Source organism: Sander lucioperca, chromosome 15, assembly GCF_008315115.2.
Source record: "Sander lucioperca isolate FBNREF2018 chromosome 15, SLUC_FBN_1.2, whole genome shotgun sequence".
Classification (NCBI taxonomy): domain Eukaryota; kingdom Metazoa; phylum Chordata; class Actinopteri; order Perciformes; family Percidae; genus Sander; species Sander lucioperca.
In genome coordinates, this window is record NC_050187.1 from 12,056,074 (window position 1) to 12,075,554 (window position 19,481).

Below are 19,481 nucleotides of genomic sequence, written 5' to 3' on the forward strand. Positions count from 1 at the left end.
GTATACACCTCTTATTTCATTTTATTTATTCTTTTTAATGTATTTATTTTGTGTACTTCTCTATCTGTACTCATCTCTGTATTGTGCTGCTGCAACAACTGAATTTCCCCTCTTGAGGATCAATAAAGGATTATCTTATCTTATCTTAAAAGATGTGCCCAAATCATTTTATCTGTATCAAATATTTTATACTTGTGTTAATGATAATTTAGGGAGCTACCCTTTTTAAATGTGTGTACAAACACATACAGAATTACCCACAAAAAAGTGATTCAGTTTACAAAGTTTATAAATATGCATATTAAGATTTGATCATACATTGAAACCCTGAAAACGGATACATTCATATTTATCGTAATTTTAGGAGACAGAACATCATTTCTTCGCTCTCAGTTGTTCACTTCACGGGGATAGACACCGTGATAGGGGGATAGTAGTGTGACGCACCTGGCAACCCTAGCTAGGCCGCTCACGAGGTTCTTCCTTTCTCAGCCAGCACCGTTGCAGCGGGTGAGTGCGTGGCGTTGATGGACTGGTGAAATCTGTCAAAAGTCACTCAAGTCAGCCAATTTGAGTTTCACTAGAACGCCGCCAACATGCCGGCGTATTTTCAAAGGCCAGAGAATGCTCTGAAACGAGCCAACGGTGAGTAGAAATACAACTTAAATGTTTCACGTTTGTCAGACATTCATGCTAACTATGCTAACGTTAGCCTTCGAACGCATCGTTAGCCAGGCTAACTGCTAGCTACCTTGAATGGCGGGGCCGCCATATCGCTTTTTCACGGCTACGTTAGTATTAAGCTAACCGGCTGCTAGGCCGTTTTGTGATCTGACTATTGCCTAAGTCGGTGACATTTCAGAAATGTAGCTTAGGTGGCTATTAGATGACCGTTAACACTCGTATCGGGTTTCAAACGTTATTGACAATGCCTCTTAGCTGCTGTCAAATTGTTAGTGCTGTGTATTCTTGTAGCGTTAATGCTAATGTCACGTTAACAAAGCACAGTGGGCCTAACAATGTCAGGCAGGTTTAGCTAACCACGGTTGTGTGCTTGGTGCGAGATGCTAAGGTTTAGTGATATATGCACACGGTTACCAACCTGTGATAGAGCTTATGTTGGTCTATTTCTTGATGTGTTTACACAGAGTTTCTTGAGGTTGGCAAGAAGCAGCCAGCTTTGGATGTTTTGTACGATGTCATCAAGAGCAAGAAACATCGAACATGGCAGAAGATCCACGAGCCCATCATGCTCAAGTACCTGGAGCTCTGCGTGGATCTTCGCAAGAGCCACCTGGCCAAGGAGGGTCTTTACCAGTACAAGAACATCTGCCAGCAGGTGTGTGAGGAGAAATCTGTGATGTTTGCACAGATCGGGTAGTTGTTTTCATCAGTTGTTTTTTTTTGGAGTCAAAGTGTAACTTCTCTCTTTGCTTTTAGGTGAATATCAAATCTCTGGAGGATGTGGTAAGGGCTTACCTGAAGCTGGCTGAGGAGAAGACTGAGACAGCCAAGGGTGAATCCCAGCAGATGGTCCTGGACATCGAGGATCTGGACAACATCCAGACTCCTGAAAGGTGAGAATGCTCAAATGTTTCTTTGCAGCATAACATGTGTCTCAGTATTTGTCGTTGGATTTCCTTTTTAATTTGAAACAGAATCTAAACTGATGTCTTATTGTGGTTGGATGATTGTGAGTTATACAGTATATTGCTGTCACAGCTGAGGGTATAAGGTAATTAGCATGTGATGATGACATGATAATTTTAAGATGGATTATAAACATTGAGCTTGTTTTGACTTCAGTGTTCTCCTGAGTGCTGTGAGTGGAGAGGACACTCAGGATCGTACTGATCGCCTGCTGCTCACTCCCTGGGTGAAGTTCCTGTGGGAGTCCTACCGCCAGTGCCTGGACCTGCTGCGGAACAACTCCAAAGTGGAGCGCCTGTACCATGACATTGCCCAGCAAGGTAGTGACACACACTGAATACCATATTTAGAAAGTTTTGTATTCATTTAATTTTCTTCTTGTATGAGCTGAGTGTGATTTAAGGCTGCATAAAAGTTACTGTCAACAAAATGTTTTATATTTTGTCTGTTTTTATGTAGGTAGATGTTACTGAATGATTCAGATGGTACAATACAATGGTACAGAACATGGCAGTGGCACCATTTATACAATGATAAACAGTCATTTTCAGCCAGTAATGAGGGAATCCATGTTTTTAGTTCCCATCATGAAATATACATTTCAAATTCAAATGTAAATACTGCTTTTATCTTGACCTAAGTTTTTACAAGATTATACCGTGTTATCGCATCATTAAAGTAAAGTCACACAGAAAATAATTCAATAAATACAAACTCAGCCGTAAATTACAATTACCATTAAATGTTACATACTAAATGGTGTAAATAATATCTGGTCATCTTTTCTGTAGCATTTAAGTTCTGCCTTCAGTACACCCGTAAAGCCGAATTTCGCAAGCTGTGCGACAACCTGCGTATGCATCTGGGTCAGATCCAGCGCCACCACAACCAGAGCACTGCCATCAACCTGAACAACCCCGAAAGTCAGTCTATGCACCTGGAGACGCGTCTGGTGCAGCTGGACAGCGCCATTAGCATGGAGCTCTGGCAGGTCTGTCCACCTAACACTGAATTTCTCAAAGGACGATATCGAAATGCATTTGTCTACTTACTAAAAATGTCAATGTGTAAAACATTTTCATAAATGCTTTAGGAAGTAGTCAACATATATAGTGTATGGCCTGTAGAACAACTAAACACCAGCTTAGTACTTGAATGTCCTCAAGTGTAATTAAACATGTGACACATAGTGACTCAAAGTGAAGACGATATTGTTACTAATATAGAACGGTTTGTCTTTTTACAGGAAGCATTCAAGGCGGTTGAAGACATCCATGGCCTGTTTGCTCTTTCTAAGAAGCCTCCCAAACCCCAGCTGATGGCCAACTACTACAACAAGGTTTCTACTGTGTTCTGGAAATCTGGCAATGCTCTCTTCCACGCCTGCACCCTCCACCGGCTCTATCACCTCTCAAGGGAGATGCGTAAGAATCTGACCCAAGATGAGATGCAGAGGTATGGTATTCATTATCTGAAGATAGGTGCACACGTTTTACTCTGACAGTGACCAAATTGGTAATGGTGCTTACTTTTGATCTTTAGGATGTCCACCAGAGTCCTCCTGGCCACACTGTCTATTCCCATCACCCCCGAGCGCACTGACATTGCTCGGCTGCTGGACATGGATGGCATCATTGTAGAAAAACACCGCAGGCTGGCTACCCTCCTGGGCCTGCAGTCTCCGCCAACCCGGCAGAGTCTCATCAATGATATGGTACATTATCTGCATAAGAAAGCTTTGTTAGGTTTCAACAGTGGCAACTTTTATTAGTAAGTACTTCTTTTGCGAAGAGACTCGTGTCCTTTTTAGGAAAATTAGTATGATTTTTTTTTTTTTAACCTGATCTTTAAAAACTGTTAATTAATATTTGCTTTGACCAATTTATCATTAAAGTTAATGTTTTCATTCTAGGTGAGATTTAACTTGCTGCAGTATGTTGTACCTGACATAAAAGAACTTTACAACTGGATTGAAGTAGACTTTCATCCTCTGAAGCTGTGCGGAAGAGTGACCAAGGTAAACAGTCTGGCGGCAAACGGCTTGATAAAAAGGAAAATGTACAGTTCATTGTTGTAATATGAGTTGCAGTTTATATAATATTAATTTGATAACTAGACTTTTCTAATCCCAGTGTATGGTAACAAACTCTCCTACTAGGTGTTGAACTGGGTGAGAGACCAAGCTGAGAAGGAGGCTGATCTGCAGCAGTATGTCCCTCACTTGCAGAGTAATACCATCCTGAGGCTCCTGCAACAGGTAATTCTCTTCAGCCTTTTTCATTCCCCCTGGAATGCTCTCCTAAATCACATCTACAACGTAATGGTAGACCTCTCTCATTGTTCTGCTTCCATTATATTAGGTTGCACAGATCTATCAAAGCATTGAGTTCACCCGTCTGGCCTCCCTGGTTCCGTTTGTGGACGCCTTCCAGCTAGAGCGCTCCATTGTAGATGCTGCCCGCCACTGTGATCTGCAGGTAAGGTCAAGATCAGGAGACACTGCATTGCTTTTACTACTTAAGAAATGAACTACTGATAAACCAACAACAGTGTTATTACAGTTAAGAGTCTTTATCGTACCGTTTTACCCAACTTATCTAACATTTCTCTTTCCCCTGTAGGTCCGTATAGACCACAGCTCTCGAACTCTGAGCTTTGGCTCTGACCTGAACTACTCGACCAAAGAGGATGCCCCTGTTGGTCCTTTCCTGCAGAACATGCCCTCAGAGCAGATACGGAACCAGCTGACTGCCATGTCGGCTTCCTTGGCCAAGGCCATCCAAGTCATCAGGCCTGCCTCCATCCTGGTGAGTTCAACTTCTTACTGAGCTCTCGTGTATAGACACACACAGGCACCTGATCAGTGACCGTTAGCTTTTTACATACTCGCACATAATACTAACAGACACATAAGAGGTATCTTCATATGGTATTGAGCTCTAATTCATGATTAGTGTCATTTCGCACAGTACACTCTGCTTTATTCTTCAATTTTAAACTGCATTTTCATGTTTTTGTCCCTTCTCAGCAAGAGCGTGAGGAGCAGAACCAGCTGGCCATTGCCGCCTATCTGAAAAATGCTCGCAAGGATCACCAGCGCATCCTGGCTCGTAGACAGACAATTGAGGAGCGTAAGGAGCGCCTGGAGAGCCTGAACATTCAGCGTGAGAAGGAGGAGCTGGAGCAGCGGGAAGCTGAGATGCAGAAGGTACGCAAGGCTGAGGAGGAGCGTCTGCGCCAGGAGGCCAAAGAGAGGGAGAAGGAGCGCATCATGCAGGAGCATGAGCAGATCAAGAAGAAGACGGTCCGTGAACGTCTGGAGCAGATCAAGAAGACTGAACTTGGAGCCAAGGCCTTCAAGGATATCGATATTGAGGTAAAATGTAGATTGATTCATTAGGTTGAACTCCATGTTGCAGAAATAGGTCATTGTAATATGAGGTTCAAAGGTGAGACTAACACATTTGTTTTATACAGGACCTGGAGGAGCTGGATCCTGACTTCATCATGGCCAAACAGGTGGAGCAGCTAGAGAAGGAGAAGAAGGAACTTCAGGAGCGTCTGAAGAACCAGGAGAAGAAGGTAACTGAGTGATTCATCAGTGAAAATGTCAGTCACCTAGGTGTGAATTGGACACTAATCTTTCTTTCTCTCCAGATTGACTACTTTGAGAGGGCAAAACGTCTCGAGGAGATTCCTCTTATCAAAAAGGCTTATGAGGAGCAGCGCGTCAAGGACATGGAACTATGGGAGCTCCAGGAGGAAGAGAGGGTACGTAAAAAACAACAAAAAACACTGATTCAAAAATGACATGCATAGATGTGAAATTGAATAGAGCCAGGTGAATATCTAGAATGTAAGAATTTTCTTTTTGTTGTAGATCAGTAACATGAAAGTTGAACGGGAGAAGGCTCTGGAGCACAAGAAGCGAATGTTCAGGATGTTGGAGGACAAAGAAAACTTCTTGTCCAAAATAACTGCTGCTCGTAGCTTCATTTATGAGGTAAGACCATTTATTACTTTCATCAGCTTAAGCTTAGGGGGTGGGGGGGTGGGGCGGCGGGCGGCACAATGTTGGCGAACAAAACAACAACTCCTGGGCGTTGCAATTAAAATGCAACAGAGCAATAACTGTTTCTGGGACAGAGAGGCAGAACAACTGTATGACTTGTGCTGTGGTTTCAAATTCACTATTCTGTCTCTGAAGGAAAAACTGAAAGCTTTCCAGGAGCGCTTGGTGGAGGAGAGGAAGAAGCGCCTGGAAGAAAGGAAGAAGCAGCGCAAAGAGGACAGGCGTAACGCTTTTTACCGTCAAAAAGAGGAAGATGCACAGCGTATCCATGAAGAGCAGCTCAAGAAAGGTAATGAAGTTCTTTTTGCACATGTGCACTGGTACAGTCCTGGTAGGAAGGTCAGGAATGAAATGTTGGCAATGGTGGTTAAAGTGGTTGTTTTGAGGGACATTATTACATTATTATTAGGGAGTTTTTATTTGGCTGTGGTGACTTTTGCATGGGCAAGCGAAATTGGACATGACAAAGTTTCAGTCAGGAAAATGTTTTCCGATCGTGGCAGCCATGTCACACCCTGCGTTTTTTTTTCCAGAGCATAACGCAGTAGCTCTTATTCTAGTGAAGTTTGAACACGTTATATGTTGGGTGCTTTTGTTACAGAGCGGGAGGACCGTGAACGCCTGGAACAAGAGCAGCGAGAGGAGGAGGAGAGGGAGTACCAGGAGCGTCTGCGCAAACTCGAGGAGCAGGAGCGGAAGCAGCGTGCTCGCCAACAGGAGATCGAGGAGCGAGAACGCCGTCGAGAGGAGGAGAAAAGGGTCCCCCCAGAGGAGAAAGTCAAGGTACAAATTAGCTGCTTTCTTTTTTTAACTGACGTTCTGAGTAGGGTTGGGCGGTAATACGGTATACCACGGGGTGAAAAAATAGCAACGGTATCAGTTTCAATACTGTCATTAAAAAAAATGCAATGCACTTATATAGGAGACAAGGATTAAATATTAAATTGTGGTGACCCACAAGTAGGGCTGAAAGAGACATTCACCAAGGTAGGCTACTGTAGCTTTAAGGGAGAGGTGTTATGATATATGAGTTCCGGGGCTGAATTATGTGAAACGACGACGGTAGTGAAAATGCTGTCGCTTCGGCGGCGCCAGCCGCTGCTAGTGGCGCGGCTAATGTCAGTGCTATCTACGCGGCCACCATCAAGTTACCGGACTTTTGGCAGCACAACCCACGGCCGTGGTTTTAGCACATCGAGGCCCAGTTCCAGCTGAGAGGAATAACGCAGGACGTTACAAAGTATTTCCACGTGGTATCGGCCTTAGATGCCTCAACAACAGCCAGGGCTATGGCGCTGTTAGAGGCTCCTCCTGCTAACGGCAAGTAAGACGCACTCAAAACATTCCTGTTGGAACTCTTTGAACTGTCGGAGCTGGAGAAAGCAGACCGCCTGCTGTCCCTGAACGGCCTTGGCGACAGCAAGCCGTCCGAGTTAATGGAGAGCTTCCAGCACCCGTGCGCACTGCACTGGCCGTGCGCTGGCTGTGGAGGCAGACAGGATTTTCCTCGCCAACCGGCAACAGTTTGTCCACGCGCTGCTGCCGGTGGCAGTGTGTTTTTCTTCTAACAACATCATTGCATGCCTACTGACTGATACACTGCCCTCTGGTGGACAGAACATATACGAAGTTTGATACCAATATAAGCCTTACTGAAGGCATTTAATGGTCAAAATATTATTAATAAATATTTGAATATTAATATTCATAAACAAACAAACTTTGAATATGATTTTTGGGCAAAAGTCAAAGCCCTAGTTTGGTGATGCCGTCTGAGCCTTGCGTCATCATTTTTAATTAGTCACGGTAATACCGTATACCACGGTAAAATAGGGAGGAGGTTTGACGGTATCAAAATTTGGATACCGCCCAACCCTAGTTCTGAGACTGACAGTCGGTCGAAAGTTTCAAATATAAAGGGGTGGGAATCACAGGTAAATCATGCTACATTTTATCATGATACGTTACCCAGCATAATTGTGATATTATGATGACTAGAATAGTAAAAAGTCTAAATAAGGACTTTTTCAAAAATCTATATACTTGCTTTCTTTTACTTGATTGTGAAATGCCTTTTTAGTCATTCAAATGGGTAAAATGGGTAAAGGTCACACCTGTGTATAAATAGGTTAATGGTGCCTGTCTCTCAGTAACATAATACAACACAATTTATCACAATAGTTAGTAATTTTGTGAAAAAATTTGACTCGTGCCATCCCTAATATGAAGGTGTGATGGACGGGAGTCCAAATATATTGTCACATGAATTCAAGGACCGAGTGCAGAGTAATGGACTACAGGCCAAAACATTAATGACCATAACTGATACTACTATACAGTGCCTTGTAGCGACAAATTAGGTGAGTGATAACAATGTAATGGACCAATGTGTCTTGATTGATATGTTTTGCTTATACAGGATTGGGGTGAGAATGAGAAGCAGATTGAGAAGGAGGAAGGAGGAGGAGGAGGAGGATGGAGGAGGCGCACGGAGGGAGGCGAATCAGAGTGGCGTCGTTCTGCGCCTGACAAGTAGGTGTTGGTAACCCTATTTAGTAGGGCTGAACGATATATCGTTATCGTATCTATATCTAGATATGAACATTCAAGATATTAATATCGAAAAAGTAACGATATAAACGATAGATTTTCCTCCGCGCGCGCCCTGCATGTACAGCTCTGGCAGTCACCATAATCACTTTTACGATTGCCCTTGACCGCACCATTACGGCCAGCCAACCACAAAGCTTAATTCATGTGGATCGACAGCTGAAGCCAGCCAATGACAAACACAGAAGGGCAGGAGTGAGGGAGACGGAGACTGACGCACACACACAGGACATTCACAGCGGGGAAATCGAAACGAAAGAAAAGTAACATGAGTGCGGAAGATAATGCGGCCGGTGGCGATGCAGAAACTAATTTTGTGCCAAAACATAAATCATCCTCCATTATTTGGAGGTATTTTGGATTTAGAAAGGATGATGTCAACCAGAGCGAGGTGTTGTGCAAGTCGTGCTTGGCGAAAATTGCGACGAAGCAAGGTAGCACAACAAACATGTTTCACCACCTGAAACAACACCATCATGTGCTGCACGAAGAGTGTATGACAATGAGAGAAACACTGGGGACTTCTCAGTCATCCCAAAAGAGGCCCAAGCAAAGTATGATTGCTGATGCTTTCAGTAGTGTTACACCATATGAGTCGACGTCCACCAGACATAAAGACATTACAGACGCTTTAACTTATCATATTGCAAAAGACATGGTACCTGTGTACACAGTCTCAAAAGAGGGCTTTCAAAAAATGGTTCGCACGCTGGACAAGCGTTATAAACTACCATCCCGAACACATTTTAACCAAGTGGCCATTCCAAAACTCTATAATGAATGTAAAATGAAGGTTGAATCCGAGCTCCGCGAAATCGAGTATTTTTCTGAAAAATGCTTGATTTTCACCGAACCCGTAGTCATCGTATCCTATCGATATCGAGATATCTGGCATGAATATCGAGATATGAAATTTTGTCCATATCGTTCAGCCCTACTATTTAGTCATCCTTTTTAATACCATAAGGGGCTACTCTAACAATACCTGTGCCTGCTCTAGGGAGTGGAGGCAGGAGGGCCGTGAGGATGACAAAGAGGAGCGAGAGAGAGAGGGGCCCTTCAGACGAGGAGAAGGTTTACGCAGGGGCGGAGATGACCGAGGTGCCCGTCGGGGCTTTGATGATGATAGAGGCCCACGCCGTGGCGGTGATGATGACCGTCCTCTACGCAGAGGGATGGACGAGGACCGTGGTCCACGTAGAGGCTTTGACGATGACCGCGGCCCAAGGAGGGGTGGAGACGATGACCGTGGTCCACGTAGAGGCTTTGATGACGACCGCGGTCCCAGGCGTGGCTTCGATGACGACAGAGGTTCCCGTAGAGGCACGGACGACTCCTGGGGTCCCCGAAGAGGAGGAGATGATGACAGAGGTGGAAGGAGAGGCATGGATGATGGGCCACGGCGTGGTGGCGATGACCTCAAACCCTGGAAGCCCCTGGGCAGGCCTGGTAAGCCTGCAGCCACTCAGCTGATGGAGATATCTTGTAATTTACCTGAAGAATGGTTTATTGAATAATCCGACTGCTCAGCAGCCCTGTGCTCACATGTAAAGTCAAGCAGGATGATGAACCAATGCTTATGTCGCAGGTGGTTGGCGTGAGCGAGAGAAGGCCCGAGAGGACAGCTGGGGTCCTCCCCGTGATGCCAGCGAGGAAAGGGATGATGCCGAAAGAGGGGGGAAATCCAGAGACAGCTTGAGAGACAGTCGTCCAGTCAGGTGGGCCTGATAGACCTGTGCCAAGAGTGTCGGTCTATTTATTTTTGTGATAAATGCAGAGGATATCACAGTTGCCTTTTCAGTGAGTGGTCACAGTTCTGTTAACCGGCGTCACTGTCTATTTACACAGAGAGGAGAATACCTGGAGGAGAGCAGGCACAGAGGAAGGAGGAAGCGCCTGGAGAGACTCTCGCAAAGAGGACACTGACCGAGATGATCGTCGTGGTGGCGAGCGCCGTGGTGGCGAGCGCCGGGATGACCGTGAAATCAGACCTCCACCCAGAGATCAGGATGAAGGTGAGCAGAGCGTGATTTAGGATGTAAGCGTTGCATGCATATTAGGGATAGGGTAGGCGTGTAAACTTTATTTAGCACTCTTGTCTAACAAAACAATTGGGTACACTATATGAGCATGTTGTATTCTGCCAGCAGAGGTCGCTGTTCACCTGTTATTACTGCAGGTGTCTTAAAAGATACCCACCAGGTTATATATATATATTTTTTATATATAACTAGTTATACTTGTGAAATCAACATGTTCCTGCTTGAACATGACTTAATGTTGTTTCCTTAGGAGGTTGGCGTCGTGGAGGTGTGGAGAAGCTGGAGGAGAAGCCCAGAAGCAGCGATAGGGAGCCGGAGCCTGAGCCTGATGGAGAAAAGGGCTGGCGTTCTGACAAAGACAACCCTCGTCGCACCAAGAACGAAACCGATGATGATGGCTGGACCACTGTCCGCCGCTGAGCAGTAACCTCGGCATCCAATTGGCTCAGTTAATGAAGAGTTGGTTTTGAAAAAAAAATAATATTCAGTAACCCATCAACCAGTAAGCCACAGTGGTGAATTTATGGCCACACGCTTCTGATACTCGTGCGTTATTCCTTTTGGACAAAATATTTGTAGACAGTAGTTTTCCTGGGGATTTCTTTTCCCTTTTATCTTTATTTTGATCTCCTTACCACCCAAAACACCATCAACCAATGAACTTGTGTGCATTTAGATCTCATGTGAACCATCACAAATGTAAACATGACTGCCCTGAATGGTTAGAGGGGTTATTACCTTACATGAAGTGAAACTGACTAAACTGAAAACCAAATGTACCTGCTACATCTTTCAATACAAACTCAGTGCATCACCAACGTCTCTTCTTAATCATTTTTCATAGATATTATATTGTGCCACAAATCAACAACTCTTGTAATCACAATGACTAGAAATTTGTCATCTGCTTCCGTGATCTCTGCTCTTCATCAAATGTTTCAGATGCTTCTTAACCTGTTAAAGAACTAGTGGAATTTACATTTTGCTGTGCATGCTTAGAGTATTCAATTGGTCTCGCTTTATATCCAGTATGTGGCTCTTTCTTGCTGCAATCAACGGTATCAAACCAGGTTGCATGTTTACAGATAAAGCCTTTATTAATAAAGATGTTTGCTCACCACCTAATCATTCATTTGTCTCAAATGTAATGTCACCATTACAGATTGCAGCACACTTATCAGTTTATGGCTAGTGTACAAAAATAAGTAACTTAAATGGGTCCCAACTTGGGGATCAGAGGATAATCCATAAACTGTATATGAAGAGGGATAAAGCTGATGGGGCACACAACGTGCCATTTAACTTGAGATGTCAGAATAGCTGATTGTACAAATATCTTCCAATATCTGTTCCAGTCCATATTAAAATTGAACCCTTTTTTATGTATCTCTGACAAACTAAATTGTAAAAATACAAATTGTTGGGGACTGTGTGCGTAGCCTGTGTCCACTGAAGGTGCTCTAAGAGCAATCTTAGATCCCAACAGTTTTAGTATTAGCTCCAGCTGCCCTGACTTCTACATAGTGCAACACCAGTAAAACTCAACCATTCTTCATCTTGTTGGGGACGTGCTGGATCTCTCTGCTTTCAAGGTACACTAAGGCTGCGTCTCATTTCTCTGTCTTACCCCTTCCCCTTAGTTTTGCGCGTTCGCGTGAGAGTAAGGGCTGTCCCAATACTCATTTTGATCGAGGGTTAGGGGTAAGATGAGAAATGAGATTCAGCCTAAAGCCCCTCAGTTTTGGTACCATTTTATTACACTACCATCGTGTAACCACTAGAGGTCGGTAAAGCTCCGTGGAGGTGGGCGACCCGCTTCACCGTGTGAGAGTACGAGGTGCGTTAGTTTATGACCATGATCAGCAGCTAACTCAGTGTAAAACTCAGGAGACATGAACAAGCAGACGGTGGTCAGTATGCAGTCAGTTAGCAAACCAGTAACATGATGTTAGGGGTTTTAAAAAAAACAGCTCACCCATGATTAACTTCTTAATACTGGCTATGCGTGTTCCGTAACAACAAATGGCTTCGAGTTCGAATTACCTTGACGATTTTACGATGTACCATAAAAATAATGAGGCTAATAATAATGGCAATAATAATAATAATAATAATATGTGTCATGTGTAAGGCATTGAGTGATATTTATATATTATGTATTAGTTGGTGCTACAAAATAAAAGGCGTTACCTTAAGGAACTGGCTGAGCGAGTTCAAATAAAACTAAAACTCTAAAACAGCCATCTCCCAATCATTCCTGATTAAAAAAAACAATGTATTGACACATTTTTACCATGTTAAAGCAGGCGTATTATGTGCTGTACAGCTGTTGGTGCTCTGACAGGTTTGCAAACCCAGTTTAGTCTTTGGTTTGTATTTTATTCCACACAGACCCTTAACCTAACCTACCCGCACAAATAAACCCAGTAGACTTGTCCATAAGCTTTGTATGGACAAGTATATTTCCTGGACTACAAGTTGGCGACAACAACAATATAATAATAATAGTAATAATAATAATAATAATAATAATAATAATAGTAATAATAATAATAATAATAATAATAATCTCACACTTTAATACATATGTTTACCATTCAGTCTCATCTCTTTCATTTTCTGACATCAACACTCAAAAACATGCAAACAAAGAAAAACATAGAAATATAAAAAATATATCAAAATAAAATGTAAAACCCTATACAGTGTTATTTATTTTCAGGACTGCATGTCTCAGTTCTAAGCAGCCTCATGATGACTAACACGGCGGCGTGCTATCAGTGTGTATCATTTCTGTATGAAGGCCCTCGGTTCGCGGCCACGGCTTCTGCTCTCAGTCACTTATATATATATATATATACACACACACACACACACACACACACACACACACACACACACACACACACAGTCTGTAGTCACAGGTAGCTACTCTAATAAACACCTGGGCACTTTGCATTGAATAACACTGAATGACACACAGCGACTCATCAGTGGGAAGGTGCTATTAGATTTTTAAGATGTTCAGCCTTCACGTAGAGTCCAGTGATTGACAAAAAAAGCTCTAAATCTATAGAGCTAAAGCTTGTTTGTGTCTCCGGTGTCTCCCAAACATCCCATCCAGCAGAAATTAAGAGTCTTCAATTTGAAAGTTATCCTAATAGAATCTGAAGAAAAATGAAAATGAGCAGGGACGAAACAAAAACGGCTTCTCGACATAAATCCAGTGATAAAAAACTAAAAACAGGAACAAAATTGAGAAATAAATGAAGGCCAACTGATAGCCAATTAAACTGGTGCTGGATTTTAATCGCACGCACAGCATTGACAATACACTTTATCGGAGCTGATTTGATGTTTGCGCAACATTGTTGTGCACAATTAAACAAATAATCACTTGCTAGTAAAACTACACGCACCCCACCCTTAAAGAAAAATCAGTTTGAAGCTGCCATAGCCCTTAAATGTAAATAAGCAGGCTACCTTGAGCTTTTTCTACTGGTTCAGATGAGTGTGTTTAAATGTCCTGGAGATATGTGCGCGTGAGTATGTGTGTGCGCGCGCGTGTGGGGGGGCTCCTCTCTGGACGAATCCGTTCCGTGTTGCGCGTTCGAGTCCGCCTCTCCGCGCCCCTGCTTCCCATTGACGCACTTTTTAAGCGTCTTCCCCTTCTCCACCTTAAGGCGAGCAGCAGCAGCAGCGACCAATCACCATGCCATTACAGCCTTCAGAGGAAGCTGTTTATGGGACTGCAGCGCTAATTAGGCTCATGAACTAACAAATCTGCCTGCACGAACCCGGCGAGGAAAACGATCACATCCATGGATTAGTCTGGGAGTATAGCCGAGCACTTTTTATTTTGGCTTTCTCGACACTGCCGCCTTTTCCCAACTTATTTACTGCGCAGAAACTTTCCCCTCTTTTCTTGGCTGTGGAGTATTTTTTAAGCGAGAGCAACAACGACAACTTTAACTTAAACTGGGGAATCTGGACTATCAGACCATGTTTCAACCTACACCCAAGAGGTGTTTTACTATAGAGTCTTTAGTGGCGAAGGATAATCCTGTACCGGTGTCCCGCACAGAGGAGCCCATCAGGCCAGCGGCTCTCAGCTATGCAAACTCCGGCCAGATGAACCCCTTCCTCAACGGCTTTCACTCCGGCGGCAGGGGCGTCTACTCTAACCCGGACTTGGTGTTTGCAGAGGCGGTCTCTCATCAGCAAAACTCCGCTGTCCCGGTGCATTCGGTGGCCCCGCCGCACGCTCTGGCTCACCCGCTTTCATCCTCACACAGTCCGCACCCTCTTTTTGCCAGCCAGCAAAGGGACCCCTCAACTTTCTACCCCTGGTTATTACACAGATATAGGTACTTGGGTCACAGATTTCAAGGTAAGTTATCGAAATGATTCGGCTCTTTTACGCACGAAACATGCCGAGCGGCTGCAGAGCGGTTACAGATTTGTGTCTCTCCATCAGCACAGAGAGCAGGATATATGCAAGGAATTAAAAACCGGTGGAGCTGTAGCGGAGTTCTAAAGCCTATCACCTCCAATTCTCAGGCCAAAATAGACACTTATTTAGTGGATTATATCGCTGGGGGAAAAAAACAACCTGTAATGAATTTCTTTATTTACAAAAAAACTCGAGTAAAAAAAAGAATTGTTGCCTTGGCTTAGTGTCTATTCAGGTTAAAAAAAAAATAAAGACCAGTAGAAGTGTTGACATGTGTGTATACACTGTTGGCCCTGCAGGTTATATTTAGCACTGGGTATATGATCTATACCCATGCATTAAAACAGAACCTAATGTATATCGCTGCGCTGCAGTTTATGATAAGACTTATTTCACATTTAAATTAAAAAAGATACATTTTTGTTTTAAAGGGAAAAAAATAAAACAATGTGGGCGGTTACTTGACTAGCCTATTGCTCATTTTCTAAGGCTGACATGAGTCAAATTTCGGGTAATTTAGATTTTATTAACTAAATTGACTTGTTAAGAGAGAGAAAATAAGAAGAAGATTGGTTTATTATTTTTGCCTTTGGTCGCTCATTTCATGGTATTTATATTTGTGATTATTAGTTGTTGTTTTTTTTCCTGAAAAATGTATCACATTTTATAGGAATGCATTCGAAATGAATTTCTAAAATGTTTTTGGCCGCTATTTATTTAAACGTCTTCATGCTGCTTCCATTTCACCTGATGTGATTTTGTTAACAAAGGCTGTTTTTGAGCTAATTTAATTAGGCCCAGGATTATACCTCTGCTTTGGGTTGTTTCCTTCTCTCCTTCATGCGGTGGTCTCACACATGCCAGATGAAAACAAAAACGTCTATAAGCAGTCATTTCAAATACATACGTGTTCGATCATTTCTCTTCATTTATTGACTTATGTCCAGCTTCTCCTCAGACATTATTATTATTATTATTATCATGCCGTATTCCCAGGCTGCCCAGTAGACTACTGTTTCATAGCTGTGCGCAGGCCTGCTGGTTGTTATGGAGATGTTAATATCTTATAGAAGAAAAAGAAAGATCATGACGGACCCTGGTTTTCTGCTCGTTTATTCCAGGTAATGAAACGAGTCCAGAGAGCTTCCTTTTGCACAACGCGCTGGCCAGAAAGCCCAAAAGAATCCGGACAGCTTTTTCACCTTCGCAACTCCTGCGGCTCGAGCACGCGTTTGAGAAAAACCATTACGTGGTGGGAGCAGAAAGAAAACAGCTCGCCCACAGCCTTAGCCTCACAGAAACTCAGGTAAGAAACACAATATTATCCTCAACATTAAACTCCACATCCTGGCGTTGTCTTGAACCTGGACAATGCGTGCATTTTATTTTGAAACGCTGTTACTGCTTCTCGGTGTGTTGTGCCATGCTCTGGCTGTTGGAACAGGCGTAATTACACGTTGTAGTCCTGTTGATTGTTAATATAAAAAAGATATTTCTCACATTATGGTTGATGTGGTGGACTGCCTGTGATCTTTTTTTATTTTATTTTTAACGTGGCACCGTGCGTCATGGAGCCTTTTTTTTAAAAAAATCAGACCGCTATAAAATGAATGCATCTTTCAACGCATGACAACAAAGAATAGACATATAGTTCTAGCAAAAACAATCATTTTAAATAATCAGCTACCAAGTTGTTTTTATACACACCAGGGTCCATACATGCGTGTTGTCAATCGAAGACAGAGGCTTTCTGTTGGATGGAATCCACTGTCATTGTATGGGCCTAACCTCATTTCAGGAGGGGTTGAATTACTTTGTTTTGGGGGGAGAATGTTGCCTTTCAAAATGGAGGGCAAATTAACCAGTTAACCATTTTATGGGATAGGCGATACAAAGAACGAGGCGGGTTCAGTGAATTCCCCCTGCCATATTTAAGATGCTGTTTGAGCCCATCAGCCGCTGTCTTTTGTCCGCTGTGTCTGCCTTGGACGGCGGGGCCTTTGGAGGGACTGGGGGGGGAAAATGAACCATCACCTACTTTAATTGGCCCACTGAAGGCGTATTAAATGCACCTCAGTTGCCGTTTAAGAGCTAAAAGGGCTGCAGAGTGACAAAGCAGGAGCAGACCATTTATCGATTTAGATGTTGTTAATTCCCCACGGTAGGCCTACCGTTTAACAGAGCTAAGTCCATTAAAAGGAGTGTGTGAAAATAGATGTTAAATATGTGACGTGGATGTCACTCTTTTATTTCTCTTAACGTTTACTTGCTGGCAGAAAGACTTAAAATGTGGAGAAAAAAAAAAAAAAAAAAAATGCTCTGACCTACTTTAGATGACGCATCAAAAGTTTTTCCAGACATCAGATGTTTGTGAGCCCAAATGTGATTATACTTTACTCGATTGATTTGAATTAATATTATATATTAGACTAACAATTGTAATTTGAGGATTTTAATGCATTTCATGAGAATATAATTGATCTTTGTTTATTCTGGACGCTGTTTGCTCTGCAGGACCCAGTTTACCTTTATTTTTATTTTTTTATGTCCACTGCCCCGCTGCCTGCTTGTATTTAGCCCTGCTACAACAACAGTGTGTCCCCTTTTACGCGTGGTTTTACGCATTGCTCAATCGCGGCTTATCTCATGACACTGATCCAGGTTTTTTTTTTTTTTTTTCCTCTCTCCTTTCTCTTTTCTCCCTCTGTTCAGGTAAAAGTGTGGTTTCAGAACCGGAGAACGAAGTTCAAGCGGCAGAAGTTGGAGGAGGAGGGCTCGGAGTCTCAGCAGAAGAAGAAAGGATCGCATCATATAAACCGGTGGAGAATGGCGACTAAACAGGGGAGCCCGGAGGAAATTGATGTCACTTCGGACGATTAAAAAAAAGAAAAAGAAAAAAAGACTATATTATAAGCGTCTGAGTGAAGGAGGACATGGATAAAGGATGCCGTGTAGAGACAGTGAGGGGGTTAAAAAGCCAATGTCACATTTCTGATCTCCGGAGATCGGCAGCTGAGGGTGAGAGAAACCCGACCGGTGGCACTGCTGTCACCGTGTGGGTCTGTCAATCCAAACGAGCCAGGAAAATGTGACTGACAGTGTCTCAGTCCACCCACCTGAACCCTTCCACGCACCAACCACCACCACCACTATACAATCTCCCATCTACCACCACCTCATTTTTTCTCCAATTCATATTGGACGTTTGCACTTCAAAAGGTTTTTTTTTTTTTAAACAAACTAAAACGTTTCCACGTCAAGATACCAAAACAACCAAACTGCTTTTTTTGTAAAACTTGAATTGCATGGTATAGTTTTTTTTTTTTTTGGTTTCCTGGTAGTTGTTTTAATTTGACAAGTTTTACTCAAACCAAGAAAAGAAAAAAATATCAATTTTGTTTTTTAACTCTATTTTCAAACAGAGATGTCGTGCTTCTTCCTTTTTACAAAGTGTGCAGTCTTTAATTAATGATTCTCGTGTAAACGTGATTTGTGAAAACATATGAAGTAGCGGTGCTGCGTTATAGTGTTTTTTTTTTTTTTTTTTTTTTTTAAAGAAAATACAACAAAAATTGAATTTCGATTCACAAAAAAAAACAACCCTTTCTAATAAGTGAATCCGGCCACAGATAAAGTACTTAAAGGGAAGGTATCAGGACATTCCTTTAACCTAAAGCTTTACCAATGTGTCGCTGTGGCCCCACGCAGCCTGCTGTCAGGACTTGACCCTCCAGTGAAAGTTGCCACGAAGGACTAAATGCAAGCATTGAGAGTTTAAAAAAAAAAAAAAAAAAAAAAGAAGCACTGAGCGTATTCCATGTACAGAAATGCTAAAAGTTAATGTTTCTGTTAAACCCTCTTTTACAGAATGTAAATAATCTTTTGTGTTTGTGTTAAGTTTGCTACAATTTTAACACACATTATACTTCCAAGAAGTATGTAATTGTCAATATTTTGTCAATAAAGTTTTATCAATATGTTGCGCGCAGTAAACGTAAAGACTTTTGATTATATAGAGCAGCTGAGTGGCGGCTTTATTCTTATTGTGTGTGCCATCAAACGGAACCGTTTGGATGTACGTTGAGGTTTGCTGATGTGGCGTTAGAGTCTCGTTTAAAAACACACCGAGAGAAGACAGCCTGGAGTTTGTTGTCCTCAGCTCTGCAGTAGTTTCTCCGTCTGATGGAGACGGCCGTAGTTTTATTTCTGAGGGGCTGCAGCGTCTGCTCCGCTCCAGCTACAAAGAGTCCCCTACAAAGCTTTTGTGAAAGTGCAAATCAGTTTGGGCAATTATCATGCGGGTAATATGAGGGGGGGAAAGGGGATGCATTGCCCAGTGGTCCACTTTAATCTCTTAATCCACGGATCCAAAGGGGCTTGGTTGGACATAATTTAGTACAATCTGACTACCCCTCACGACGCGATAAGGGAAGGTTGCAATGTGCCGCAAAAATGGGATCTTTGTCTTGTAGGCTGCATCAATGCTGCAAGCTGCTGCTTTGGTCTGAACGGGAACATTACAGACCTTTAGGCTAAACTAAATATATGTTATTTACAGCAGGAAATGATTCTCTGTTTACACGCAAACGAGCAAAACAATGCAGTTAATTAAAAAAAAAAAAAATCAGACAAATTTAAACTGGATTATGATTTT

General features: G+C 42.7%; 2 protein-coding genes across 4 annotated transcripts; both read left to right on the plus strand.

Moving 5' to 3' along the window:
• Positions 1 to 390: 390 nt before the first annotated feature.
• Positions 391 to 11,494, plus strand: eif3s10 (eukaryotic translation initiation factor 3, subunit 10 (theta)). 3 transcript variants are annotated; one of them, XM_031284162.2, is made up of 23 exons: positions 391 to 645; positions 1,149 to 1,339; positions 1,441 to 1,577; positions 1,807 to 1,970; positions 2,442 to 2,641; positions 2,897 to 3,105; positions 3,193 to 3,364; positions 3,563 to 3,667; positions 3,809 to 3,907; positions 4,011 to 4,127; positions 4,272 to 4,457; positions 4,679 to 5,026; positions 5,128 to 5,232; positions 5,308 to 5,421; positions 5,531 to 5,653; positions 5,858 to 6,011; positions 6,324 to 6,505; positions 8,142 to 8,254; positions 9,333 to 9,655; positions 9,716 to 9,781; positions 9,921 to 10,050; positions 10,181 to 10,347; positions 10,625 to 11,494. In XM_031284162.2, the coding sequence occupies exons 1-23, from the start codon at positions 597 to 599 to the stop codon at positions 10,792 to 10,794; spliced, it is 3,624 nt and encodes a 1,207-aa protein (XP_031140022.1). In that variant the 5' UTR covers positions 391 to 596; the 3' UTR covers positions 10,795 to 11,494. The 3 variants fall into 3 exon arrangements, 2 of the variants coding, with proteins under 2 accessions (XP_031140022.1, XP_031140021.1); XM_031284161.2 differs by having other exon boundaries at positions 9,333 to 9,781; XR_004102383.2 differs by lacking the exon at positions 10,625 to 11,494 and having other exon boundaries at positions 9,333 to 9,836; positions 10,181 to 10,242.
• A 2,483-nt stretch (positions 11,495 to 13,977) lies between these two features.
• On the plus strand, positions 13,978 to 18,648 carry emx2 (empty spiracles homeobox 2). The gene is made up of 3 exons (XM_031284249.2): positions 13,978 to 14,764; positions 15,949 to 16,133; positions 17,540 to 18,648. The coding sequence occupies exons 1-3, from the start codon at positions 14,377 to 14,379 to the stop codon at positions 17,705 to 17,707; spliced, it is 741 nt and encodes a 246-aa protein (XP_031140109.1). The 5' UTR covers positions 13,978 to 14,376; the 3' UTR covers positions 17,708 to 18,648.
• The last annotated feature ends 833 nt before the right edge of the window (positions 18,649 to 19,481 follow it).

What these genes read in the sequence shown, in the direction of transcription:
- eif3s10 (XM_031284161.2), top strand. Translation starts at nt 597, where the DNA reads ATGCCGGCGTATTTTCAAAGGCCAGAGAATGCTCTGAAACGAGCCAAC. An exon ending in ACCCAAGATGAGATGCAGAG is followed by an intron (nt 3,106 to 3,192) that starts GTATGGTATTCA and finishes TTTGATCTTTAG; the next exon opens with GATGTCCACCAGAGTCCTCC. An exon ending in TCAAGGATATCGATATTGAG is followed by an intron (nt 5,027 to 5,127) that starts GTAAAATGTAGA and finishes TGTTTTATACAG; the next exon opens with GACCTGGAGGAGCTGGATCC.
- emx2 (XM_031284249.2), top strand. Translation starts at nt 14,377, where the DNA reads ATGTTTCAACCTACACCCAAGAGGTGTTTTACTATAGAGTCTTTAGTG. An exon ending in CTTGGGTCACAGATTTCAAG is followed by an intron (nt 14,765 to 15,948) that starts GTAAGTTATCGA and finishes CGTTTATTCCAG; the next exon opens with GTAATGAAACGAGTCCAGAG. An exon ending in TTAGCCTCACAGAAACTCAG is followed by an intron (nt 16,134 to 17,539) that starts GTAAGAAACACA and finishes CCCTCTGTTCAG; the next exon opens with GTAAAAGTGTGGTTTCAGAA.